A 27,500-nucleotide genomic window follows, 5' to 3' on the forward strand; every position below is an offset into this window, starting at 1 on the left:
CATGAACTCAACATGTGGAACTCCATGTCCTCTCCTTCACGTCCACATGAAGCCAAAGTCAAACCCAGAGAAGATGATCTGAAGCTCTGATGTCCAACAAAGTGACCTCATAACAACGTCCTGTCCTCTCTGTGTCTCATTACAGACTTTCTGACTGTAACCTCTCTGGTCCTCACTATGAAGTGATCTCCTCAGCTCTGAAGTCTGACCCCTCACATCTCAAACTTCTGGACCTGAGCTTCAACCATCTGGAGGATTCATCAGTGAAGGTTCTGTGTTCTGGACTGGAGAGTCCAAACTGTAACCTGGAGACTCTGAGGTCAGTTCACTGTCTGGAGGTAGAATCTGTTGAGGAGTTTAGGAGGATCCAGATGTTGGAGGACAGAGGTGGACTGAGCTCTGCAGCATGTTAGTGATCAGCATGTTAAATTAAAAAAAAGACATTTTTAAATACACTACAGTCATTCCAATGTGCTTTTAGAGAGAAAATAGAAAAGCCCAACATATCCACATGAGCAAGCAGGTGTGTTTGTGACTGTGGAAAGAAAAACTCCTCCAACAGAGAGAAACTTTGTAGAAACCAGAGTCAGAGGTGGAGGAATTATGTGGACCGGTTGGGGTGAAAGGATAGAGGAGAGGAGAGGAGAGGAGAGGAGAGGAGAGGAGAGGAAAGGAGAGATTAAACCAGCCTGAGCAACAACAGAGCAAAAACCAAAATAATCACAACAATTATAACAAAAGCCAAAACAAAAGTATAAAAAACAAAGAACAAAATAAAGAAAAGTCTGGAGAAGAAAAAAAAGTCTGAAGAAGGTTCAGTCTTCCAGTCTGAACCTTCTTCACTCTCAATGACTTCAACATCACACTTTGTCCTCTAATCTCACTTCTTTCTCTCTTTATTCAGGTTGAGTAGATGCAGTTTGTCAGAGATCAGCTGTTCTTCTGTGGTCTCAGCTCTGAAGTCCAACCCCTCCCTCCTGAAACATCTGAAACATCTGGACCTGAGTGAGAACCAGCTGCAGGATTCAGGAGTTGAGCAGCTGTGTGGTTTTCTGGAGAGTCCACTCTGTAGTCTGGAGACTCTAGAGTAAGACTCCATGTTTGAGTTTGTGTGCAGTGAAAGTGGTGTTCCACTAAAGGTCAGACATCAGGCTGATATGAGATGATCCACACTGAGGATCTCCATGAGAAACTGAGACTTTAGTCCTGTGACTGTGGCAGAGCCGTGTGGAGCTCCACATTTCAAAGCTTGGTAGAAGAACAAGGTGCTGCACTGGACAATTCACTGTCCAGCTCTGACAGGCTCCATGTTCACCTTCAGCTTTCAAAGCAGGCTGATCTCTCCTGGATGAAGAGTCACTGATCTCCCAGCTGGAGCTCCAAACTCTCACTCACTCTGCCATTGTTGCCCCCCTGACCCAGTGTGTGTCATGGAGGGTGACATTAAATCCTGTAGCAGGAAACAAAGAGGCAGACAGCTTGAGCTGGCGTTTGTCTCGGCTGCAGGATTTAATATGCAGCTGCCTCTGTGCAGCTTTGAGGCTCCTCCAATCAGTGGCGCCGCCAGGATTCAATACCATAGTCCACACAGACCCCCCCTCCCCCCAGCGTCTGCGTTGTGAGCGCCGGGGGGGGATTTTCCGTTCTGTGCACAGAGAAGATGGTGGTTGGCGAGCCCCGGGGGTGTGTACAGAAACACAGAGGAAAACAGCCCAGCAACACATTCTGCTGACGGCTCACCAGGAAGAGACAAAAGCAAACACCCCTTCAAAATAAATGTTCACACCTTCAAATAAACTGTAGGTGCAGTACGTACAGGACTCCGCCTGGGGGCTCCACTGCCTTCAATCACTATGCGCCCCCTGCTGGCCTTTTAGAGTAACACACTATTGCTGCTGCCTGGAAAGTCCAACTCTGTTTGAACCTTTTAGACTCTATGTGAGACACAGGAAGATCAAATATATCTATAGGAGTGTCTAGTTTTAATCACAGTGGACTTGTTTAATTCATTGTTTTCACCCTGAACTGTAATTTAGTCCTATTAACATCTTTTAAATACACTTTAAATTGCTGCAGCGTTTTGTCCTCCTTTACACAAACTGGACTTGTTGTCTTGATGTCCAGTAAGCTTGGCTGTTGACTTGTCCTCCCACTGGACACTGCTTCTGTTTGCTGTCACATCAATTCAGCTCTCCAGAAGAACAAAGATCACATCAGTGACAATAATAAGCTCCTTCTTCTTTCACTTCCTCGGGGCTCCAACCTTCTTCAGAAGAAATGAACAACAAGGATCAGTGTGATCAGCCTCTTCTGAATATGATCAGCTGCTCATTTCAGCTCATGTAGCAGCCCAGCTCTCTAAAGTAGTATTGTCTGAATTGAATTAGAGGAGCTGTGACTTAAAGGCTGGGGGGGTCGGGTTGGTGAGCAGCTGGTTACCACCAAGGTTTACCAGTAGGGGGCGACACTCAAATGACCCTTCTTATTATAAGACCATGAGAAATATTCACACAGTTACTTAAAGACCTTTAAAAAGCAAACAAATATTTATTTACAGTAAATCACACACTACAAATTAAAGGCTTTTTGTAAATGAACTGTGGAGTTAAACAAGTATTTTAGAATGAATTTATATCAAACTAAACAACCCAACAAACACCTAAATAATGAAAAACTTCTTCACTCTCAATGACTTCAACATCACACTTTGTCCTCTAATCTCACTTCTTTCTCTCTTTATTCAGGTTGATTTACTGCAGTTTGTCAGAGATCAGCTGTTCTTCTGTGGCCTCAGCTCTGAAGTCCAACCCCTCCCTCCTGAAACATCTGAAACATCTGGACCTGGGTTGGAACCAGCTGCAGGATTCAGGAGTTGAGCAGCTGTGTGGTTTTCTGGAGAGTCCACTCTGTAGTCTGGAGACTCTGAGGTCAGTTGACTGTCTGTTACTGTTGTAGAAGGAGGAATGTTAGTGATGTGAGACTCTGGTCCTGCAGTGAGAGATGGACTGAGCTCAGCAGCTTCTTACTGATGTGTGTGGACATGAGGAGGAGTGTGAAGGTTGTGCTGACATGAGGATGATGAGTGTGATGATGAAGATCCACAACAACAGAACAGCTCATTGATCAGGACTCAGTAATGAGGAGCTGCTCATTTCTCCATCAACACATCTGATTGGTTCTCCTCATTCATTCTCATGCTTTCTCTCTTTATTCAGGTTGAGGAACTGCAGGTTGTCAAAGATCAGCTGTTCTTCTCTGGCCTCAGCTCTGAAGTCCAACCCCTCCCACCTGAAGGAGCTCGACCTGGGTTTCAACAACCTTCAGGATCCAGATGTGGAGCAGCTGGTTGGTCTTCAGAAGAGTCCAGACTGCAGCCTACAGACTCTCTGGTCAGTAGATGTTGGAGTGAGTCCCTGCTGCTTCCAGCAGGTTTCTACTAAACACAGTTAGTGTGAGAACAAAGATCCAGTGTTGGACGTCTCAGTGAGGCTGTGAGAGGACAACGCTGAGCAGCTTCAGGATTGGACAGCAGAGGACACAGTCAGCCAATCAGAGGAGCCACAGGCTGGTTGTGTTGGTCTGACAGTGGTGGTCCTTCATGAGCTCTGAGCTGCTGCTGTGGACAGGACTGAAGTCCTGGCTGCTCCTCAGAGACTGTCCTCATGTCCTCATGTCCTCTGACCTCTGACCTCTGACCTCTCTTCTCTCTGCAGGTGGAGGGACTGAGACCAGAGAGGACACTGTGTGTCCTGAAGGTCCACTGAGGACAGCAGAGCTTCATCCAGCAGTGAGCGACAGAGGAACCACCAGAAGATCTGCTGAGTGTCAGTGGTGCAGTGTGAAGAGCTGAGAGAGTCCAGCATCGAACCAGGGTTCCTCCTCCTCCTCCTCTTCCTCCTGCTCCTCCACCTCCTCCTCCTGCTCCTGTACCTCCTCCTCCTCCTCCTCCTCCTGCTCTTCCTCCTCCTCCTCCTCCTGCTCCTCCTCCTGCTCCTCCTCCTCCTGCTCTTCCTCCTGCTCTTTCTCCTCCTCCTCCTCCTGCTCTTCCTCCTGCTCTTTCTCCTCCTCCTCCTCCTGCTCTTCCTCCTGCTCTTTCTCCTCCTCCTGCTCCTCCTCCCTCCTGCACTTCCTCCTGCTCTTTCTCCTCCTCCTCCTCCTGCTCTTCCTCCTGCTCTTTCTCCTCCTCCTGCACTTCCTCCTGCTCTTTCTCCTCCTCCTCCTCCTGCTCTTCCTCCTGCTCTTTCTCCTCCTCCTGCTCCTCCTGCTCCTCCTCCTCTTCCTCCTCCTCCTCTTCCTCCTGCTCCTCCTGCTCCTCCTCCTCCTGCTCTTCCTCCTGCTCCTCCTCCTCCTGCTCCTCCTGCTCCGCCTGCTCCTCCTGCTCCGCCTGCTCCTCCTCCTCTTCCTCCTGCTCCTCCTCCTCTTCCTTCTCCTCCTTCTCCTCCTCCGGCTCCTCCGGCTCCTGCTGCTCCTCTTCCTGCTCCTCCTCGTCCTCCTCTTCCTGCTCCTCCTCCTCCTCCTCCTCTTCCTCCTGCTCCTGCTCCTCCTGCTCCTCCTCCTCTTCCTCCTGCTCCTCCTTCTCCTCCTCCGGCTCCTCCGGCTCCTCCTGCTCCTCCTCCTGCTCCTCCTGCTCCTCCTCCTCCTGCTCTTCCTCCTGCTCTTTCTCCTCCTCCTCCTCCTGCTCTTCCTCCTGCTCTTTCTCCTCCTCTGCTCCTCCTCCTCCTGCTCCTCCTGCTCTTCCTCCTCTTCCGCCTCCTCCTCCTCCTCCTCCTGCTGCTCCTGCTCCTCCTCCTCCTGCTCCTCTTCCTCCTCCTCCTGCTCCTCCTCCTCCTCCTGCTCCTCTTCCTCCTCTTCCTCCTGCTTCTCCTCCTCCTGCTCCTCTTCCTCCTGCTGCTCCTGCTCCTCCTCTTCCTCCTGCTTCTCTCCTCCTGCTCCTCTTCCTCCTGCTCCTCCTGCTCCTCCTCCTGCTGCTCCTGCTCTTCCTCCCCCTCCTCCTGCTCCTCCTGCTCCTCCTCCTGCTGCTCCTCCTCCTCCTCCTCCCCCTCTTCCTCCTCCTCCTCCTCCTCCTCCTCCTCTTCCTCCTCCTGCTTCTCCTCCTCCTCCTTCTCTTCCTCCTCCTGCTTCTCTCCTCCTCCTCCTCGTCCTGCTCTTCCTCGTCCTCTTCCTCGTCCTCCTCCTCTTCCTCTTCCTGCTCCTCCTCTCCTCCTGCTCCTCCTGCTCCTCCTCCTCCTCCTCCTGCTCTTCCTCCTCCTCCTCCTCCTCTCCTGCTCTTCCTCCTCCTCCTCCTCCTCTTCCTCCTCCTGCTCTTCCTCCTCCTCCTCCTCCTCCTCCTCCTCCTGCTCTTCCTCCTCCTCCTCCTCCTCCTCCTCCTCCTCCTCCTCCTCCTCCTCTTCATGTGTTGGTTCATTGGAAGCTGTAGAGATGTTTTGTTGTTAGTCTAAATTCTTTGTTGAGGTTTGAATCCCGTTCCTTCATGTTGGACCTTAACAAGTGTCCTTCAGAGGACAATGAGACTCTGGAACCTTCAAAGAGGGACCTGGTGTGTGTGGGACTTTTCCAGCTTGTGTAAAGTGGAGCAGGAGCTGGTCAACACTCCATCAAGCTGTTCTCCACCTTCACCTCCATCACCTGAGGACGTGTCCACAGCACAGAGAGTGGACAGAGCATGGACAGAGACCGTTGGTGTTCCAGTCACGTCTCATTGTGTCTTGGTCTTGACATGGAGGAACCTGGGTCATGGAGGAATTGACAGGACAGGATCATGGTGCAGTTTGCTGAAAACTAATTGATTTGAGTTTTTAGGAAATGTTCTGCCTGTACAGTAATATACAGTAATATAACGTACTGCGTGATTTAAGTGTGTAATTGTGAAGATGTTGATGTTGGTAAATGATCACGTCAATATGGACCACAGACAGTACAGTGTACACTGTTTTTAATAAATGAACATAAGCTGCACCCACCAGATTTAAAAAGACTATATATATTTGTACATATACAGTACAAACACTTGTCTATCAGTACATGTGTCCACGTTGTAACAGGGCATGAATTTCACTGTGGGATTGCAGGTTTTTTCTTCTTCTTTTTTAAAAATAAACAAGTTTTAAACACTGCTTCCATGGTGGGTGACGGACTGGACTGGAGGGAAAGAGAGGGAGGGAGGGAGGGCAAGTGAATTACTGCAAAAATACACAAACACTGAGGGTTTCATCTCAGGTCATAAAGTATTTGCTGGTTGTGATTGTGAGGAGAGGATTGGTCAGCCTGGAGCGCAGCAACAGAGTTCAGAGTTACGTGATGCACCTAAACGCATCATCCATGTATCTTCAGCATGAAGCTCGTTTACTGTTTGGTGAAAAACCTGCTAGAAGGATAGAAAAGAGACAACCCCAGTATGGAGAGCAATAATAGTCACAACAATCAAGATTCTTGCTCAAGGGCAGAGAGTGAAGTCACCTGACAGCTCGTTCATCAATCTTCCCCGTTCTTCCTCTGCTGCCCGCTTTTATTCCCAACGTTGAAGTAGGAGGTTACATTCTTATTCATGATACAACAAAGTAAGGTTAACACTGGTGTGTGTGTGTGTGTGTGTGTGTGTGTGTGTGTGTGTGTGGTGTGTGTGTGTGTGTGTGTGTGTGTGTGTGTGTGTGTGTGGTGTGTGTGAAAGCATGCTTCTATGTGAGCTGAGAAGGTAGGAACGCTATAAGATAAGATATTCCTCCAGAGACCTTGAAGACGTCTCAGAGCGGCGCCGTTAAAATCTCTTCTCATCAGTACAAGGTACAATGACTCGTGGCCCGGCAGGCGTAAAGCAGCCAACAACACAAACATGCATGAATCAACGATCTCTTGCAAAATGTTAATTCCCATTATACCAAGTATAAAGTACACATTGACTTGTCAGCTATGCAGGACGGCAGAGCTGTCAGAGACACCATATGACATCATCACTTCGGGGTCTGATCACCACCACCACCACCAAATAAAGACATGATGCACAATTCATTTGGTCTTCTTTATTTCCTACAAATACAAGAGCTAGTTAAGTTAATGTAGTTAGTAGTTAGCATAATTCACCTGGGACTGTACACCCACCCTTAACTTGTGCTCCAGTAGTTCCATTTACACATCTGCCTTTCTAATCTGGTGGTCCAACTACTGCATTTCCTTAGCAGTTGTTTCCATCTTCTGGAGCAGGTGGAGTCTATAGATGTGTTTTACAGATAACTGGGAGGACATAAGGAGGACATTCAATTATTACAGTTGGACATGAATTCCCCAGAATGAACCTCTGGTGTTTACTGAACATCTGTCTCACTGTGTCAGTCCTTGCAGTGGATGTTGAGGGACCCTCCTGCTGCTGCCCAGCCAGGCCCTGTTAAAAATAATGTGTCAATACTTCAGTGTAGACAAAATATCACTCTTTATTCCACCACAATGTTTCAGAAATGTAAACGGGATGAGAACTATCATACCTCTATAGGCCTTTGTGGATCCTCCTCTGTAAAGGCAGCAGACAGGGTTTCCTCGTACTCTTCATCCTACATGAATATGTTTCAGTATATTTAAACTACCATTTAGCAAGATCTTTGGATTGTTGCCTACTTACAAGGTCTGTTGTGGCATGAGGGGGTCCAGCAGGCAGAGAGCACCATCACAATCTGTTGGGTGACAAAAAAAGACATGATGGGGAAATAAAGATGAACAAAAGGAGGCTTAAAGAGATATATAGGCCTCGGCATATTCTATATTATGAAGGAAGTGGTATCTTGAGGGGTGAGCTCTGAAGAGGAGCTCCTCCAGGGATTCCCTCAGCCACTGGCCTCCCAACATTCTGGCTTAGGGCTCCTCTGCCTCTGTTAAAGGTGGAGGTGCTGGGCCACCACCCGTTTTACATCTGCCTTCTTTCTGTTGGCTGAGTAAAGTCTGTCTTAGTTTAGCCTTAGTTATTTGACAGCACATGATATGGGTGAGAAGACATTTATGTGTTTGAAAACAACATTATGTTGGAATAAAACACCTCACAGTCAAATGGCCACTTGATATTTACTGTACAATGTCACACATGATGGAAATTACGTTAAGAAATGTATTGATTAACAATTAAATTAGCAGCGGTCTTACCCGATTGGACAATGTTTTTATATTTCACTTTCAGCTGCTGCCAAGAGGCTTCTCCCCCGCGGAATTGCACCCAAAAGAAATAAATTAATAAGCTCCCATCAAGCAGTATTCCCTTGCAATAATGTTGCGATGACAAAGACGTTTGAACTTCCGCATTCACTTGAGCAGCAATCTTCTTCCACGCCGCCTCCCTCTCTTTAGCAGCCGCTGCGCTGTTGTGTTTTTTTGTTTTTATATGTTCATATTCGCCATATGATGGGATCAATACTTCCTGCTCCACTGGCGTATAAAACTCTGCCCTCCGCGTCTCAGTTGTCATGGTGACTTGTTGAATCGGGGCTCCATTGATGCGGTCTTGTTAGAGTCGTGGTGCACGCGCTTAACTCCAGGTGAAACTACTCTGAGTTCATCAAACTGATCAAAATCCGGTGTTGTGGAACCGAAAACTCCGCGTTTTCTGTCTCAGTGTAACTCAACTCAGAGCTCGGTGTTAAGCTCATGGCTTGTTAAACCTGCTTCGTGAAACGGACCCCAGGTGAGCTCCATCAGCTGACCAATCTCTGATTGGTGGTCAGTATTTGAGAGAGACTCACAACAAAGACACTCTGGAGCTTTATTCCAGTTTGAATTGAGAGACACCTGATTGACAACAGATGGAACAATCAACAGGTTTTCAGTGTATTTTCACCTATAAAAAGGTAATTTCTTCGTGTCACTGATCCTTACGGCCATACCACCCTGAACACGCCTGATCTCATCTGATCTTGGAAGCTAAGCTGGTAGAAATCCTACACAAGGTTTTATAAATGAGGCCCCAGATCCAGATCAGATCCGTAATGTGATTTGTTAGAAATTTGTTAGAAAATGAAATGGAGTGAAAAGACTAGAACTGGGAGTTTTAACTTGAAACAGGTTTTTGTTCAGCCTGTTCTCAGTTTAAATGATTATTAATTCAGCCTCTTTTACTTTGTGATAACAAACTGCTGCAGGTGCTGTGGCCGAGCGATCCAAGGCACTGGATTAAGGCTTCAGTCTCTCAGATGGTGTAGGTTCAAATCCCACCAATGCCTCTTTCAAAGCTCTGGATAAATGTAGTTCCTCAAATCGAGAGTGGTCTGGGTGCAGACTCTCATGCTTCCTCTACTGTCAGACAGGAAATGATGGCATTTTTAACATGAATGCACAGGCACAAGCTACATATTAGCGATAAGTTGCTTTTTTGAAATTGTCCCGAAAAAGTTATGAATGTATGGTTTCTTGTGTGTGTTTGCCGTTTATATACGTGCCGTAAACTAACATACATTGATGCTTTTATCATATCGACCCTCATGGCCCTGAGGTACTCGGCAGTAGCGACTCCAGGTCTCGTGTAGCCGAGGACGTTCTGGGTTCTCTAGTTCCTCTCATCTCACACCTTCACCCTGATGATGTTGTTTGGTCGTCCAAGAATTTTCTCTCCAAGCCAACACTGTCAACAAGTCCAAAACCACACTGGAAACAAATGGTGCTCCAGTAAATGGTTGGGGGATCAATTCAAGTAGACTTTCATGTCCCTCATACACCTAAACCAGGACCTCAGTGGGAAACAAGATCCTACAAGGAAAGTTGATTTGGGAAGAAGCAGTCATGCACTAAGCAGAGTGGCGCAGTGGAAGCGTGCTGGGCCCATAACCCAGAAGTCGATGGATCGAAACCATCCTCTGCTAGTGACAGTTCAGGTTTTCAGGATCTGACTTGGGATCACAAGTGTGTGAAGTCAGCAGGGATTTTCTCTTCCCAGTGAGAAAACAAGGCCAGTAAGAAAGTGTAAGTCCAATGAAATAGGAAGTATAGAGTTTTACCTTAGAGAAGCTCGGAGCCTCCGTGTTCTGGCGCTGAGCTGCTGGAGTGCGATCAGACACACTGTTTCTCCCAGTTGCAGCACACCTGAATCCAATAAAGGGTTTCGTTACTTGGCTTTGTTTACAAGCTGGATGTTCCTGGTGCATTCATGATCTCTGCCATGAGATTTCAAAGTAAAAGAATCTAGAATGAACTATGTTCTGCTTGCTATGCTAAGTGACTCTACAACTGGAGGATCATTATCAGCCACCATGAGATATTTGTGTTTGGTTCTTTCTGGTTCTGGTTCAGGGAGACCTGTTGGAATAATTGTACATAAGTTATCACATTAATCCACATTCATGCCAAATCATTTTCTGTTTAATATTATATTTTGAATACTTGCAGGAACAAAAAACTGTTTAAAACACACTCCACTGCTTCAGTCCTTCAGTGTCAACCTTCAAACCAACAGTGCCATCTGGTGGTGAGAAAATAAAGAAGTGGTTCATGAGGCTTCATTGAGCATCACTACTTGTGAGTCATTATTGCTGTCAGTGGTTATTTTCAGTGTTTGCACTCAGTGCAGGATAGAGATCTACTCACATTGTGTTTTTGTTCATGAAAAGTCAGGTTCCACTGAGATTTGAACTCAGATCACTGGATTCAGAGTCCAGAGTGCTAACCGTTACACCATTTGGTTATAAATTATTCATCAGATACACATAAGATATTGTTTTCATCATTTGTTTCTCAGGTGTACCTGATTGCGTTTGCTGTTCAGTGAAACAGCCGAGTGGAATCCCTCCAGGTTGCTGGTGTCCAGGGGCGCCACACGACGTGCATGGAGGCCCGGCAGATCCAGCGCATGAACCGGCAGGCCGAGGTGCTCTTTGGCAGGGAGCATGTTTTTTACTTCTGAATGATGTTAAATGGCTAATCCTCGTCCCTGAATCCTCATGGTCTATTGTGTATTTGCAGATTGGACTTTGAGGAGCCTGAGGAACCAGAGCCGGTGGCAGGACCTTCAAAGTGGACCATCCAGCCCAAGGCCACCAGGACCACCTCCCACACCCCACCTCCGTCTCAGCAGCACCAATACTGCTGGTGGTCCCAGCACAGCCTCGGGCACCGTCTATTCAGTTTGCTGGGCCGTCCAGCAGTCAGGTGTTTGTCCCCCCCCCCCTGCACCCATCGTCAAGACCGTCATGCCAAAGGAATCTAACAAACCCTGTGTGGCGTGCCGAGTACCGCAGTGTGGTGGCCTGCGAAAAAGGTACACGCCATCAAAAGAAGAAGTACGTGGAAACCAGAAGATGTTTACCTTTTGCCCAACAACAAGAAAATCCACCACGCCTGGTTTTGAGGGTGTGGTGTACACCAGCTGTGAACATTTTAAAACTGTGGTGGAGAAGAGGAGGAATGATTAACACCTCCATTTGGTGTGTTTGTAGAAAATGAAAAGTCTATATATGTATATTGTTAAATAGTTGTGACTTGTCTTGCATTACATCGTTGTATTTATGTTTGTTATTTGTAAATTTGCCTTCACATTTTCTGACATTAACAAATGTAATCTTAAACAGTAAATCTTTTACATTGTTAACTATTGTTATATTGTATTTGTAAATTCATAGTAGTTATTATTTCATATCAAAACACTAAATGTTTGTGTTAATACATAATGGTTTCAGTATACTAAATACACTTAATAAAATGTTGTTGGCATTTAAAATGTGTGTTATTGTCAGTAAAAATGTAGTGAGTGTGAAAACAGTGTCTCCAGACAGATCTTAAAGACAATCACATAATAGGAGAACAAGACCTGAAAAGAATCTGTCTTGAGTTACAAAAGTTCTGATCTGTTGGAGATCAAATGTGACTGGTAAATTGGAATCCTCTGGCCTTCTCCATTAAGATGTAAGACTTCAGAATATATTGTTCAAGGGATGAAATCAATCCCAGGAATTATATCGTCCTGAATGAATACATAATAAATCTCCTTCAATGAGCTGAAATTACATTAAAAGAAAGTGTTGTGACATTAACTGGCCAGCAGGTGGCACAAGCCCATAAAATCCTCTGATCCAGGATTCTGCTCAACCCCAAGACCAGCAACAGGGACTTGGGGGGTCATGAGCTGTTCCCATCTAAGTCCTGACCAGGCCCTACCCTGCTTAGCTTCCAGGATCAGATGAGATCAGGTGTGTTCAGGGTGGTATGGCCGTAAGCAACAGCAACAGGAAGGAAGGATCTTTTTAGAGTTGAATTTACACTGAAAACACATTTACTGTGGCATTTGTTGTCAATCAGGCTCGTCTGAAATCAACCTGGAATAAACCTCCAAAGTGTCTTTGTTGTGAGTCTCACAAATACTGACCAACAATCACTATTGCAAGAAATAATGGAACCGTTCAGGAACGAATCTTTCTCCAGGAAAACTTGCTAAGATGCTGAAAATTCTGCTTCTCTTTGGTCTCAATCATTCATGCAGTGGTTGTGGTTACTTACCCTGCATGACAAGACGCTTTTTCTCAGCCTCTTGATGTTTACTGTTGAATACCACCATTTGTACTTTTACTATTCTTCCTGCTTTGAAATGTGTCAATAATGTTGATATTGAATTAATACGTTCAGTGATACATTTGACTGAAATCACTGGATTGTCTGTGGTTTTTGAAAGTGATCAGACTTTCTACTGTTCTTGTTCAACACTGAGCAAATTAGCTAAACCTGTTGCCCCGTGTGAGGCTCGAACTCACGACCTTCAGATTATGAGACTGACGCTCTGCCTACTGCGCCAACGAGGCTTGAAAACATGACTAATGGTTGTTACTGATCGATGATTAATGGACGATCTCAGTGGCAAAAAGTCTCATTCCTGAGTCAGAATTCACATGTTATGACTGCATCATGACAAATGAAAAATGTCTTTCCTTGGAAATGAACAAACTCTCTGTAGTCTTGTGAGATCTCAACAAAGTAAAACGATCCTTTTGTTTAAATTAAGGTGATTTTAATCGTTCCTTTTTTCTCAAATCATCTCGCCAAGACAAGGACCAGATTTACATAATATCCTCAATCAACTTCTCAAGAAGGAGAAGAAAACAAGAACAGGCCAAGACCTTCTTGAAAAGAAAGAGAAAGACTCCTGACCCACTGACCAGAAGAGAGCTATTAGCCAAGTGGCTAGCCTCTATGACAGGGTCGGCACCCCGCGGCTCTTTGGTCCCTACACTGTGGCTCTTGAGCCTCCGTCCTACTGCAGTTCATCCTGGAGGGACGTAAGGAGGCAAAGCCACCCAGAGAGGGACGTAAGGAGGCAAAGCCACCCAGAGAGGGACGTAAGGAGGCAAAGCCACCCAGAGAGGGACGTAAGGAGGCAAAGCCACCCAGAGAGGGACGTAAGGAGGCAAAGCCATCCAGAGAGGGACGTAAGGAGGCAAAGCCACCCAGAGAGGGACGTAAGGAGGCAAAGCCACCCAGAGAGGGACGTAAGGAGGCAAAGCCACCCAGAGAGGGACGTAAGGAGGCAAAGCCACCCAGAGAGGGACGTAAGGAGGCAAAGCCATCCAGAGAGGGACGTAAGGAGGCAAAGCCACCCAGAGAGGGACGTAAGGAGGCAAAGCCACCCAGAGAGGGACGTAAGGAGGCAAAGCCACCCAGAGAGGGACGTAAGGAGGCAAAGCCACCCAGAGAGGGACGTAAGGAGGCAAAGCGCACCTCAGAGCGGGACGTAAGGAGGCAAAGCCACCCAGAGAGGGACGTAAGGAGTCAAAGCCACCCAGAGAGGGACGTAAGGAGTCAAAGCCACCCAGAGAGGGACGTCAGGAGGCAAAGCCACCCAGAGAGGGACGTAAGGAGGCAAAGCCACCCAGAGAGGGTCGGAAGGAGGCAAAGCCACCCAGAGAGGGACGTAAGGAGGCAAAGCCACCCAGAGAGGGACGTAAGGAGGCAAAGCCACCCAGAGAGGGTCGGAAGGAGGCAAAGCCACCCAGAGAGGGACGTAAGGAGGCAAAGCCACCCAGAGCGGGACGCAAGGAGGCAAAGCCACCCAGAGAGGAACGTAGAATTGCGGCTCAACTGGTGTCTGAAGCTGGGAGCTTCCTGTACCTTTCACAGTAAAACTGCTGCGCTGTGGAGCGCCGGCAGTTCCAGGAGGTTCATTGCAGACTTGTTGAGAGTGACGGAACATTCTAGTGAATTACACAACAACTACAGGACATTAAAGCCACACCATCACACTCATGGTTCTAACAATCCCAGATCTCACACATTTATCTTCCATTTTAATAATGTGTAGCAATAAAGTAGCTGATAGCTGCAATGCATTATGGGAGTTTCTGTTTGTTGTGTTTTAAATGTAATTATTGGGGGTTGTAGTAGAGTTGTAGTGTAGGTAATAAACTGAATAAATAAATAAATAGTAAAAACTGAAGCTAACTAGCCAGTCAAAGCAGAGCTCTGTGCAGCAGTCTTTGCAACCCGACTTGGAAAATGTATTGAAAAGCACAACCGAATGGAAGTAGAACAATGGTTCCACCTGCTGGACAGCCAAACTGTGTTGGGAGCTATACAGCGAGACAGTTATGGATACCAGACCTTCTTTGTGAACAGGGTTTGCAAGGCTGGACCACTTGAGGACTGGTGGTAGATCCCGGGAGACGTAAACATTGCTGACATACCTAGAGGAAGATCCTCCTGAGGATCTCAATGAGGTTTCAGAATGACAAAATGGACCTCGGTTCCTGAGGCAGCCAATGGAGGAGTGGCCGAAAAAGTCAGCTAAAGAGGTTTCAGTAATTACCAAGGAGAGCATAGAAAAACTTCAAAGGAAGGCTTTCTCAGCAGTACTGACCAGAATCCAGGAGAGAAAACAGAATACTGCACTGCAAACCCATGACTGCAATGAACCTGTGGCTCATCCAAAGACGTTTGACTGTCTGGGAGGAATTCACAGACCCCAAGCTGACTCTGTAGTTAAGTTACTTGTTGATGAAAGGAGCTTCAGTCGTTTATCTAAACAGGTCAGAGTCATTGCCTCGGTGTGGAGAGCTGCCACAAGGTTACAAATGAAAGGCTCAGCTGTCAGTAAGGCTCAGGAGGAGGCTAAGACCAAAGACAAGCAAGCTGTTCTGTCTGTTGGAGAGTGTGAAGATGTGCTTCAAGACCTTTTCCTTGCAGACCAGGAGGCTACTACCTTTTATGACACGACTCTCAACACATTGACTGTATACAAAGACAATGAGTCAGGATTGTTACTATGTGGAGGAAGAATAGTTCTTCAATAAAAGAGGAAAGTGCAGTACCTATCCTACCATATGAAGCATGGATATCAACACTTCTAGATCAGGAGGCCCACAAAGCAAACCATGAAGAGGAAGCAGAAACACTCCTTTTTCAGAAACTCAGACCAACTTGTTACTGCAGAAGAGTTTTAGGGCCACTCATGAGGAAATAAAATAGGAGTTAGTTTATTATCATGCAATTTGATAAAGAGTCAAAAAACATTGTTGAGATATTTTGTCCATAAAACACTTGGTGTGGTCGAGAGTGGAGATATTTTCACACTCTGACAGCTTACAGTTGTAAAATGTTGATATGGAGCCTTTCTTCAAAGGCTCAGATGAAAGCAGTTCTTCTAAGACACTGTCAGGGGGCTGGTTAGGAAAGGACCGGAATGTGGTCTTAAAATGTTTTGAATATAAACGAGTGAGTAAAAAAAAATACAACAAAGAATGGAGGCCAAAGGTTAAATATGTAGAAACATGGTGCAGGAGGCAGGGATCAGCAGAGTTTTGGACAAAACAGGTTGTAACCTTTATGTTCAGACGATGGGGGGGGGGGTGTTGTCAACAGCTGCTGAAAGTAACTAAAAAAGTAACTTCTAATCTAACTTAGTTACTTTTAAAAACAAGTATTTAGTAAAGTAATTGAGTTACTTTTAAAGGAGTAACTAGTAATTAGTAATCAGATTAGTTTTTCAAGGTAACTGTGGCAACACTGCTCAGTTCTCACGTTAGGTTTGTAAAACACCTCAGGTGCTTAAAATAAGAAAGTTCCAGATGAAATAGTGTGTGTCTGCCTCTCCTTTGTTTTCAGCATCTCCATGGCAGCATAAGCTGATCTCCTTAAATCTCCTTTCATCTCTTCCATGAGGAAGAGATGCGGGTTGTTTTGCGGGTTTTTCCAATTTTCTTGTAAGCAGTTTTCTGAATCTTAAAGTCACAACAACCTCATCCTGATGTTCTTTTTGTGTCTGTGCTCCAGCAGTGCAGGACTAGTTATTCAGTAAAAAAAAACTGAGACATGGTGGAAGGGCGGAGCCACGCCGTACTACACCTTACAGACCATTTCCTGTTTCACTTGTTAACAAATCACATTATGGATCTGATCTGGATCTGAGCTGAATTTGGCCAAAAAGAGACGGAATGAACGGCTTTAACTTCACAAATAAAAGTGAACTCTCACACATTGAACCAGCAAAATATGAAATAAAATCATAGCTCAACAAAGAGACTTAGTGTACTGAGTAAACAGTCAGATATTACTTAGAACCAAGTAAATCCAACATTAGACACTGACAGTGACAGTCTGTAATGACACAGCTGATCAATCAGTAGGATTAATAATGGAAACAGAGACAGAAGGCAGAACAGAGAGAGTGTGGATTCTATTTTGAAAAGAATGCACTTCAAATGGTAAATTCTAATACATCGTGGACTATTAAATACTACATTGTGAGATGTGATAAACTGTAGGGCCAGATGATGTTGAACCAACCAAACAACAAATATGTTGTGGAAGAAACATACTTATTCAAAAGCACATAACTGAACCAATAAAAAGATGTATACAACATATATCTATGTATATAATGGGCAGAAGGGGGCTAATCAGTGCCTGTTAGTGATCATGTCATTTATACTCCTGCACACAAAGCTGTTAAATACAGAAAGTAGCAACGTGGCTCCTTGTAGCACAACAGAGCCACTATGAGCCACGTATAGTGCTAACCCCCTTTTAGCACCAGTGTTTATGAGTTCATCATGAAACCCTGATTTGACCCTTCATCAGTTACTAAGGCCACATTTAGAAATAAATACATAAAGAGCTTTTTCTACAATCATTCATTGCTACAATAAATGGAGCAGTTTTTTTCTCAGGGTTTCCACTGGGAGTTTTGGTTTGATCTCTACGACATTCCTAGAGATATCACACCATGGCTGTGGAGGACATTGGTCATTTTAGTGACTGGAGGTGGCGCTAGAGAGCACATTGTTATATCATTAAAGGTTAATTGAATTAATGTTGTGAGGCACTGCTGGGATTTGAACCCAGGACCTTGTGTTTACTAGACAGACACTTTGACCAGCTAAGCCACAGCGCCTCCTGCAGGGCATTTTTAGTGCTGCTTTACCTGGTGTCAGATGTAATGCAAACACATCTTTACATCTTTATTGTTTTTATACATACAAGTTTCAGGGTTATTCATACACCGGGACAAACAATCTTTAACGACAGCTGCACCGGGAGGGAAGCCTCGCTAGCAGCAGTTAGCAACAAGTTGCTAGGGCCTTTTCATTTGATTACGGTAACAAGTCTCACCTTCTCTGTTGATATCCACGGAAAAATAGCTGCAGGTAAGAAGGAGCAGCAAGGATCTTCAAAGACAGAGCCGACACCATGATTGGTTCTGATGATGTCACGCCGTGCAGTTCCATGATTGGTCGTTGAAGACGCCGTCTCCTGATTGGTTGAACGAAAGATGATCCGGGACTGCAATTTGCTCGCGGGGACATTTGATTGGAAGTTGAAAGCTACAGCAGGCATCGTGATTGGTTTTGATAAGATGATGCTGCAAATGTAATTGGCCTCGGCGGGACTTTGTTCTACCAAATGTCGCGTAGCGGAACCTTTCGTAATGTCTGGACTATCAGATGCTACTTTTTTCACACTTTTTAAACTCAGTGGCTTAAACAAAGATGCTAATTTATGGATTTTTAAAGGTAAACGAGCTTCATGTCAAAGATACATGGATGATGCGTTTAGGTGCATCACGTAACTCTGGACTCCATGGCTGTGCTCCAGGCTGACCAATCCTCTCCTCACAATCACAACCAGCAAATACTTTATGACCTGAGATGAAACCCTCAGTGTTTGTGTATTTTTGCAGTAATTCACTTGCCCTCCCTCCCTCCCTCTCTTTCCCTCCAGTCCAGTCCGTCACCCACCATGGAAGCAGTGTTTAAAACTTGTTTATTTTTAAAAAAGAAGAAGAAAAAACCTGCAATCCCACAGTGAAATTCATGCCCTGTTACAACGTGGACACATGTACTGATAGACAAGTGTTTGTACTGTATATGTACAAAAATATATATTCTTTTTATATCTGGTGGGTGCAGCTTATGTTCATTTATTAAAAATAGTGTACACTGTACTGTCTGTGGTCCATATTGACGTGATCATTTACCAACATCAACATCTTTCACAATTACACACTTAAATCACGCAGTACGTTATATTACTGTATATTACTGTACAGGCAGAACATTTCCTAAAAACTCAAATCAATTAGTTTTCAGCAAACTGCACCATGATCCTGTCCTGTCAATTCCTCCATGACCCAGGTTCCTCCATGTCAAGACCAAGACACAATGAGACGTGACCGGAACACCAACGGTCTCTGTCCATGCTCTGTCCACTCTCTGTGCTGTGGACACGTCCTCAGGTGATGGAGGTGAAGGTGGAGAACAGCTTGATGGAGTGTTGACCAGCTCCTGCTCCACTTTACACAAGCTGGAAAAGTCCCACACACACCAGGTCCCTCTTTGAAGGTTCCAGAGTCTCATTGTCCTCTGAAGGACACTTGTTAAGGTCCAACATGAAGGAACGGGATTCAAACCTCAACAAAGAATTTAGACTAACAACAAAACATCTCTACAGCTTCCAATGAACCAACACATGAAGAGGAGGAGGAGGAGCAGGAGGAGCAGGAGGAGGAGGAAGAGGAGGAGGAGGAGGAAGAGGAGCAGGAGGAGCAGGAGGAAGAGGAGGAGGAGGAGGAAGAGGAGGAGCAGGAGGAACCCTGGTTCGATGCTGGACTCTCTCAGCTCTTCACACTGCACCACCGACACTCAGCAGATCTTCTGGTGGTTCCTCTGTCGCTCACTGCTGGATGAAGCTCTGCTGTCCTCAGTGGACCTTCAGGACACACAGCGTCCTCTCTGGTCTAGCTCCACCTGCAGAGAGAAGAGAGGTCAGAGGTCAGAGGTCAGAGGACATGAGGACAGAGGTCAGAGGACATGAGGACAGTCTCTGAGGAGCAGCCAGGACTTCAGTCCTGTCCACAGCAGCAGCTCAGAGCTCATGAAGGACCACCACTGTCAGACCAACACAACCAGCCTGTGGCTCCTCTGATTGGCTGACTGTGTCCTCTGCTGTCCAATCCTGAAGCTGCTCAGCGTTGTCCTCTCACAGCCTCACTGAGACGTCCAACACTGGATCTTTGTTCTCACACTAACTGTGTTTAGTAGAAACCTGCTGGAAGCAGCAGGGACTCACTCCAACATCTACTGACCTGAGAGTCTGTAGGCTGCAGTCTGGACTCTTCTGAAGACCAACCAGCTGCTCCACATCTGGATCCTGAAGCTTGTTGAAACGCAGGTCGAGTTTCTTCAGGTGGGAGGGGTTGGACTTCAGAGCTGAGGCCAGAGAAGAACAGCTGATCTCTGACAAACTGCAGTTCATCAACCTGAATAAAGAGAGAAAGCATGAGAATGAATGAGGAGAACCAATCAGATGTGTTGATGGAGAAATGAGCAGCTCCTCATTACTGAGTCCTGATCAATGAGCTGTTCTGTTGTTGTGGATCTTCATCATCACACTCATCATCCTCATGTCAGCACAACCTTCACACTCCTCCTCATGTCCACACACATCAGTAAGAAGCTGCTGAGCTCAGTCCATCTCTCACTGCAGGACCAGAGTCTCACATCACTAACATTCCTCCTTCTACAACAGTAACAGACAGTCAACTGACCTCAGAGTCTCCAGACTACAGAGTGGACTCTCCAGAAAACCACACAGCTGCTCAACTCCTGAATCCTGCAGCTGGTTCCCACCCAGGTCCAGATGTTTCAGATGTTTCAGGAGGGAGGGGTTGGACTTCAGAGCTGAGGCCACAGAAGAACAGCTGATCTCTGACAAACTGCAGCCCATCAACCTGAATAAAGAGAGAAAGAAGTGAGATTAGAGGACAAAGTGTGATGTTGAAGTCATTGAGAGTGAAGAAGGTTCAGACTGGAAGAGTTTAGAAATGTAAAGTTGTTAGGTAAATTTGTACTTTATGTTTATTATTAGTACTTGATATAATGGGAATTAACATTTTGTAAGTTATCGTTGTTTCATGCATGTCTATTATAACCACTGTTCACTGTTTCACACCTGCAAGGGCACGAGTCTTTGTATTATTGAAACTGTACCACTCTGAGACTCTTCAAGGTCTCTGGCCTCTGGGCCGGGGGACATCTGATCTGAGACTCCTGCTTCAACTGTGTGAACCATATAGAAGTGTAACCACACACACACACACACACACACACACACACACACACACACACACACACACACACACACACACACACACACACACACACACACACACACACACACACACACACACACACACACACACACACACACACACACCCACACACACACACACACACACACACACACACACACACACACACACACACACACACACACACACACACACACACACCCACACACACACACACACACACACACACACACACACACACACACACACACACACACAGGCCTGGAAACCAGTGTTAACCTGCTTTGTCTGTGTATGAAAATGGAACCTCCTACTCTAACTTTGAATAAAACGGGGCAGAGAAATGAAGATGGGGGCAGATCGGTGAACTTCAGCTCCGGAGGTGAATTCATTTCTCTGTCCTTGTACAAGCTGACTTATTGTTTTGACTCTTTATTGCTCTCGATACTGGGGTTGTCTCTCTTCTCTCATTCTTGCAGGTTTTGAACCTAACAATTGGTCCTTCGAGCCGGATCCCAACATAACCCGTTCCCTGGAGGGAGTTCAAACGGACGGCTGTCTACGTGCACGGCAAAGGACCAGGTCCTTTGTGAAAAACTAAGACCTGCAGGTTACCATTACCTAGCAGGCCAGCTGACGTAGGTCCAGAACTTCCTGCCAGAGGCGGGCTTGACGGGATCCGAGGACAACCCAGAGAGAGTAAGTGATGACTAGACTGACGACAAGAGTAAATGAATATTGATCCTAATATTCACTGGATATTTAGTGAAGCTGGTGTAGTGAAGGTACAGAAAATTAAACGACTGGAGATAAAATTAAATTATAATCGGAGGAACAGGTACTCGATTAACCCGATCATTTTAGGCAAGACCTAATATCCAGAAGAAATAGTTGTCCGCGAGTAAGCGCCCACGAAATAATTGTCCGCGGGTAAGCGCTATAGAAATAGAAACAAAGAGTACTCGAGTGACTGTGACTGACCAAAGGACTGTGTATGAAGAGAAATTATTTTCGAAACCCAGACGATCGGTAAAGTTAACGGTGACGACTAAGATCTATCTGGGGAGTAAAAGTAATCTCTTATTGCTGACTCATCAGGTGGAATTATGGGAGAATCTAAAACTGCTCTTACTCCTGTGATAGAACACCTAGTGGAAGACCGGAGTGAACCACAGGTTTGCTCTAGAAGCTCGTCTTTCAAGGAGGAAGTAGCAGGTCCATGAGACATTTTCTCTCCATGAGATCACACTTGCAAAAGAAATAAAAAATGGGAAGCTGTTGTACAAAAACTAATGAGAGTAATGAAGTTGGTGACGCAAAATTTATGAGTAAAAGTCACCCTAGCTTGACTCAATATCTAAAATAGTAAAGCAAAAGAAATTTAGAGTGTGGAAAATGAGTTATACAACTTAAAGTTCTTCTACAGACCTTCTACAGAGATCCAGAAATTAAATGGTTTATAAAATCAACAATAGATTATTGACTTCTAAACTAAACAAACGTGAGGCACCGGACGGTTTCCCAGAATTTCCTCGAGGCCGACCGAAAGTCCTCCTCCATGGCCTCTCCGAACTCCTCCCAGACCCGAGTTTTTGCCTCCACCACAGCCCGGGCTGCGGCTCGCTTGGCCTGCCGGTACCTGTCGATTGCCTCGGGAGTCCTATGAGCTAACAGTGCCCGGTAGGACTCCTTCTTCAGCTTGACGGCATCCCTTACTTCCGGTGTCCACCACCGGGTTCGGGGATTGCCGCCACGACAGGCGCCAGAGACCCTGTGGCCACAGCTCCGAGCAGCAGCTTCGACAATGGAAGTGGAGAACATGGTCCACTCGGACTCAATGTCTCCAACCTCCCTCGGGATCTGTGAGAAGCTCTCCCGGAGGTGGGAGTTGAAGGCTGCGCGGACGGAGGGCTCGGCCAGATGTTCCCAGCAGACCCTCACAACACGTTTGGGCCTGCCGAGTCTATCCGGCCTCCTCCCAGTCCAGCGCATCCAACTCACCACCAGGTGGTGATCAGTTGACAGCTCTGCCCCTCTCTTTACCCGAGTGTCCAAGACACGCGGCCAGAGATCAGATGACACGACCACAAAGTCTATCATTGACCTCCGACCTAGGGTGTCCTGGTGCCATGTGCACTTATGGACACCCCTGTGCTCGAACATGGCGTTCGTTATGGACAAGCTGTGACTGGCACAGAAGTCCAATAACAGAACACCGCTCGGGTTCAGATCGGGGAGGCCGTTCCTCCCAATCACCCCCTTCCAAGTCTCGCTGTCATTGCCCACGTGGGCGTTGAAGTCCCCCAGGAGAACAATGGAGTCCCCAGTTGGGGCACTACCCAGCACCCCTCCCAGGGACTCCAAGAAGGTTGGGTACTCTGAGCTGCTGTTCGGTGCATAGGCCGAGACAACAGTCAGAGACCTGTCCCCTACTTGTAGGCGTAGGGACGCAACCCTCTCGTTCACCGGGGTGAACTCCAACACATGGCGGCTGAGCTGTGGGGCAATAAGCAAGCCCACTCCAGCCCGCCGCCTTACACCGCGGGCAACTCCAGAGAAGTGGAGTATCCAGCCCCTGTGGAGGAGCTGGGTTCCAGAGTCCAAGCTGTGAGTGGAGGTGAGCCCGACTATATATAGCCGGTATCTCTCAACCTCCCTCACAAGCTCGGGCTCCTTCCCCCCCAGCGAGGTCACATTCCATGTCCCAAAAGCCAGAGTCCGTGTCCGGGGATCGTGTCGTCGAGGCCCCTGCCGTCGACTGCCACCCAATCCACACTGCACCCGACCCCTACGGCAGCCTCTGTGGGTGGTGGGTCCACAGGAGGATGAGGAAGAGGGGCCTGCGTCGTCCCTTCGGGCTGAGCCCGGCCGAGTCCCGCGGGCAAGAATGCGGCCACCAGGCGCTCGCGTGCGAGCCTCCACCCCGGGCCTGGCTCCAGGGTGTGGCCCCGGCTGCGCCAAACCGGGCGACGTCACCTTGCTCCTCTTGCGTGTATCCTAACCTCCTAATCAAAGTTAATCAACCAATAAATAAATCAACTAGGAAAGAAGACAATAACTAGTCTTACGGTTTTTTTACCTGTTAAAAGTCAAACTAATGCGACGGGCAAAGCCGTTCCCTTTGAATTCAAATGATGATAATTAAATCTACTGATGCATCCTCGGACTGTCTCCTCAGCCTCTCATCCTGTTGACCATCGTTCTCCAGTCCCTCATCAGACTCAGACTGTCTCCTCAGCCTCTCATCCTGTTGACCATCGTCCTCCAGTCCCTCAACAGACTCAGACGTTGTTTGTGGTACAAAGAGAACACCACCTGCCTGATAAGAAGTTCAGGACAGACCGTGGGTTCTCTGCAGAGATTGTTGTGAGACATCAGAAATACCACAAGACGAGGAGCATGAGGTGGAAACATGACCTTCTCATGAGACGATGTTTTGTCCAGGACAGTTCTCATGAGAGACACTGACAGAGGAGAACAGGAGGAGCACAGTGATCCAACTAGAGAGGCTCTTAAGTGTTATATAATGATATAAAATAGAAGATAAATGGAAAATACTTTAAATTAAAAGTAATGTTGAATTAAAAGTAAAAGATTATTTAATGTTTTCTATTTCGGGGGAATGGCAATACATAGATAATGTTTTCTATTTCTTTTATAAAAGGGGGAATGGCAATAATTATATATAAAAGCAATAAAAAACATGATGAGAGTTAAAAGATAATCTTCAAAAAGACATTTGATAATAAGGAGCACATAGAATAAATTCTAATAACAGTAATGAAGTTTAAAGTCAAAAGTCCAAACAGCTGAAGGACCAGGAGGAGAAGAGTCTCATCAACATGCTGATCACTAACATGCTGCAGAGCTCAGTCCACCTCTGTCCTCCAACATCTGGACCAGGACACACACACACACACACACACACACACACACACACACACACACACACACACACACACACACACACACACACACACAGTGTTGTGATTGGTCAGACTGAAGCCAAAAGGGGGCGGGGTTAATGCTGTGCACCTGGAGACCACAGAGAGGAGAGTCGGAGGAGTAAAGGTGAAAAAAGAGAGCAGTTCTATTGGAGATGGATTTTATTGCCCCTGGAAGTCAGAGCAAGTGGCAGAAGAGCTGCTTTGGACTTTTGATGAGTTTCACTGGAAGATTGATGAATTAGTGGACAAAAGGACGTCTGAAGTCTCTGGCAGCACGACTGTAAGTCCTGTGAATTTAAGTGACTGTTATTCCACAGTAGAACAAAGGCTTCAGAGGTTTTTATAAAGGTAAAAGGTTGAAGGTATTGACTGGATAGTTTTTCATTATTTAGGTGTTTGTTGGGTTGTTTAGTTTGATATAAATTCATTCTAAAATAGTTGTTTAACTCCACAGTTCATTTACAAAAAGCCTTTAATTTATAGTGTGTGATTTACTGTAAATAAATATGTTTGCTTTTTAAAGGTCCTTTAAGTAACTGTGTGAATATTTCTCATGGTCTTATAATAAGAAGGGTCATTTGAGTGTCGCCCCCTACTGGTAAACCTTGGTGGTAACTAGCTGCTCACCAACCCGACCCCCCCAGCCTTTAAGTCACAGCTCCTCTAATTCAATTCAGACAATAATACTTTAGAGAGCTGGGCTGCTACATGAGCTGAAATGAGCAGCTGATCATATTCAGAAGAGACTGATCACACTGATCCTTGTTGTTCATTTCTTCTTCTGAAGAAGGTTGGAGCCCCGAGGAAGTGAAAGAAGAAGGAGCTTATTATTGTCACTGATGTGATCTTTGTTCTGTGGATCATCTCATATCAGCCTGATGTCTGACCTTTAGTGGAACACAACTTTCACTGCACACAAACTCAAACATGGAGTCTGACCTCAGAGTCTCCAGACGACAGAGTGGACTCTCCAGAAAACCACACAGCTGCTCAACTCCTGAATCCTGCAGCTGGTTCCCACCCAGGTCCAGATGTTTCAGATGTTTCCGGAGGGAGGGGTTGGACTTCAGAGCTGAGGCCACAGAAGAACAGCTGATCTCTGACAAACTGCAGCTCCTCAACCTGAATAAAGAGAGAAAGAAGTGAGATTAGAGGACAAAGTGTGATGTTGAAGTCATTGAGAGTGAAGAAGGTTCAGACTGGAAGACTGAACCTTCTTCAGACTTTTTTTTCTTCTCCAGACTTTTCTTTATTTTCTTCTTTGTTTTTTATACTTTTGTTTTTGCTTTTGTTATAATTTTTGTGATTATTTTGGTTTTTGCTCTGTTGTTGCTCAGGCTGGTTTAATCTCTCCTTTCCTCTCCTCTCCTCTCCTCTCCTCTCCTCTCCTCTCCTCTCCTCTCCTCTCCTCTCCTCTCCTCTCCTCTATCCTTTCACCCCAACCGGTCCACAGAATTCCTCCACCTCTCTCTGGTTTCTACAAAGTTTCTCTCTGTTGGAGGAGTTTTTCTTTGCACAGTCACAAACACACCTGCTGCTCATGTGGATATGTTGGGCTTTTCTATTTTCTCTATAAAAGCACATTGGAATGACTGTAATGTATTTAAAAATGTCGTTTTTTTAATAAAAAAAAAAAACATGCTGATCACTAACATGCTGTAGAGCTCAGTCCACCTCTGTCCTCCAACATCTGGATCCTCCTAAACTCCTCAACAGATTCTACCTCCAGACAGTGAACTGACCTCAGAGTCTCCAGGTTACAGTTTGGACTCTCCAGTCCAGAACACAGAACCTTCACTGATGAATCATCCAGCTGGTTCCTGCTCAGGTCCAGAAGTTTGAGATGGGAGGGGTCAGACTTCAGAGCTGAGGAGATCACTTCATAGTGAGGACCAGAGAGGTTACAGTCAGAAAGTCTGTAATGAGACACAGAGAGGACAGGACGTTGTTATGAGGACACTTTGTTGGACATCAGAGCTTCAGATCATCTTCTCTGGGTTTGACTTTGGCTTCATGTGGACGTGAAGGAGAGAACATGGAGTTCCACATGTTGAGTTCATGTCTTCAGTTCAACATGTGGAAGTGAAGCTGTGGAGTGGAGCTGGACGTCCTGCTACTTGTTTATATTCAACGTCCTCTGGACGATGGTTACGACATTGAAAGGTACAAGATCAAAGATCCTGGTCGTCAGCAATTCTTTGTGATATTTTATTATTTCAGTCTGGACATTTGTCAGATGATTGTTCTTCTACTAGAACCACTGAAGATCCAAAAGATCAGTTTTACTGAGTGCAGATTCATGTAAATATTTCTCTTCTTAAAGCAGCAGGTGACATGTTTAGTAAATCATTCTATTTCTGACTGTATTTCATTTCTTTCTTAGCAGGACGAGGAAGAAGATTCACTGAATTGATCTTTGTTCACCTCATTCTGAGTTTCTTTATCTGGTTTTTAAAATTCTAAAATCAAATGACTTTAATCAAAATGATCATTTTGGTCTTTTTCTGGATTTTTCTCATCATCAGATCTCATGAAGAGAAATAAAGCATCAGTGATCTGATCTTCATCATCAATATGATCAGTACATCCACAGTGGGACTCACAGTGCTGAGCCACATGTTTCTTCATGACAGATCATTGAGGAACATCTGCACAGAGGAACTGCAGGAACTACTTTGTACAAGCATCACTGAGACATGTGACCATGAAGACATGTGGACTCACCGAGCCTCCCTGCAGTTCCTCACAGCTGGGATCAGCCTCCGTCGTCCCTCCTCTGAGGTCTGGTACTTCTGCAGGTCCAACTCCTCCAGGACCTGGTCTGACATCTGCAGCATGTAGGCCAGAGCTGAGCAGTGGATCTCAGAGAGGTTCTTCTCTGATCTGTTCCCTGACTTCAGGAAGTCTTGGATGTCCTGATGGACTGAGACGTCCTTCATCTCCGTGAGACAGTGGAAGATGTTGATGCTTCTGTCAGGAGACATTTCTTCACTGTCAATCTTCTTCAGGTTCTGGATGACACT

General features: G+C 46.0%; 2 protein-coding genes across 12 annotated transcripts in view; one reads left to right on the plus strand and one right to left on the minus strand.

The window, feature by feature from the left end:
* The window catches only part of LOC308147483 (NACHT, LRR and PYD domains-containing protein 12-like), a 104,475-nt gene that overhangs the window by 71,479 nt on the left and 5,496 nt on the right, over positions 1–27,500 (minus strand). For 2 of the 5 annotated variants that reach the window (XM_080519648.1, XM_080519649.1), the window contains 5 exons: positions 27,202–27,500; positions 26,220–26,393; positions 25,417–25,599; positions 19,988–20,170; positions 19,315–19,699 (listed from right to left, as the gene is read on the minus strand). The exon at positions 27,202–27,500 is cut by the window's right edge and continues 1,490 nt beyond it. In XM_080519648.1, the coding sequence (XP_080375774.1) occupies positions 19,465–19,699; positions 19,988–20,170; positions 25,417–25,599; positions 26,220–26,393; positions 27,202–27,500 (1,074 nt within the window). In that variant the 3' untranslated portion in view covers positions 19,315–19,464. Of the gene's footprint in view, positions 1–19,314; positions 19,700–19,987; positions 20,171–25,416; positions 25,600–26,219; positions 26,394–27,201 lie in introns of those variants that run through there. The other 3 variants (XM_080519651.1, XM_080519650.1, XR_013937156.1) reach the window with 2 other exon arrangements.
* The window catches only part of LOC308147478 (protein NLRC3-like), a 241,740-nt gene that overhangs the window by 6,689 nt on the left and 207,551 nt on the right, over positions 1–27,500 (plus strand). For 4 of the 7 annotated variants that reach the window (XM_080519623.1, XM_080519628.1, XM_080519627.1 and 1 more), the window contains 3 exons: positions 146–319; positions 905–1,087; positions 2,745–2,927. In XM_080519623.1, the coding sequence (XP_080375749.1) occupies positions 146–319; positions 905–1,087; positions 2,745–2,927 (540 nt within the window). Of the gene's footprint in view, positions 1–145; positions 320–904; positions 1,088–2,744; positions 2,928–3,215; positions 3,390–3,713; positions 4,026–27,500 lie in introns of those variants that run through there. The other 3 variants (XM_080519625.1, XM_080519629.1, XM_080519630.1) reach the window with 3 other exon arrangements.

The sequence above is a fragment of the Blennius ocellaris genome (assembly GCF_963422515.1).
Source record: "Blennius ocellaris genome assembly, chromosome: 24".
NCBI lineage: Eukaryota > Metazoa > Chordata > Actinopteri > Blenniiformes > Blenniidae > Blennius > Blennius ocellaris.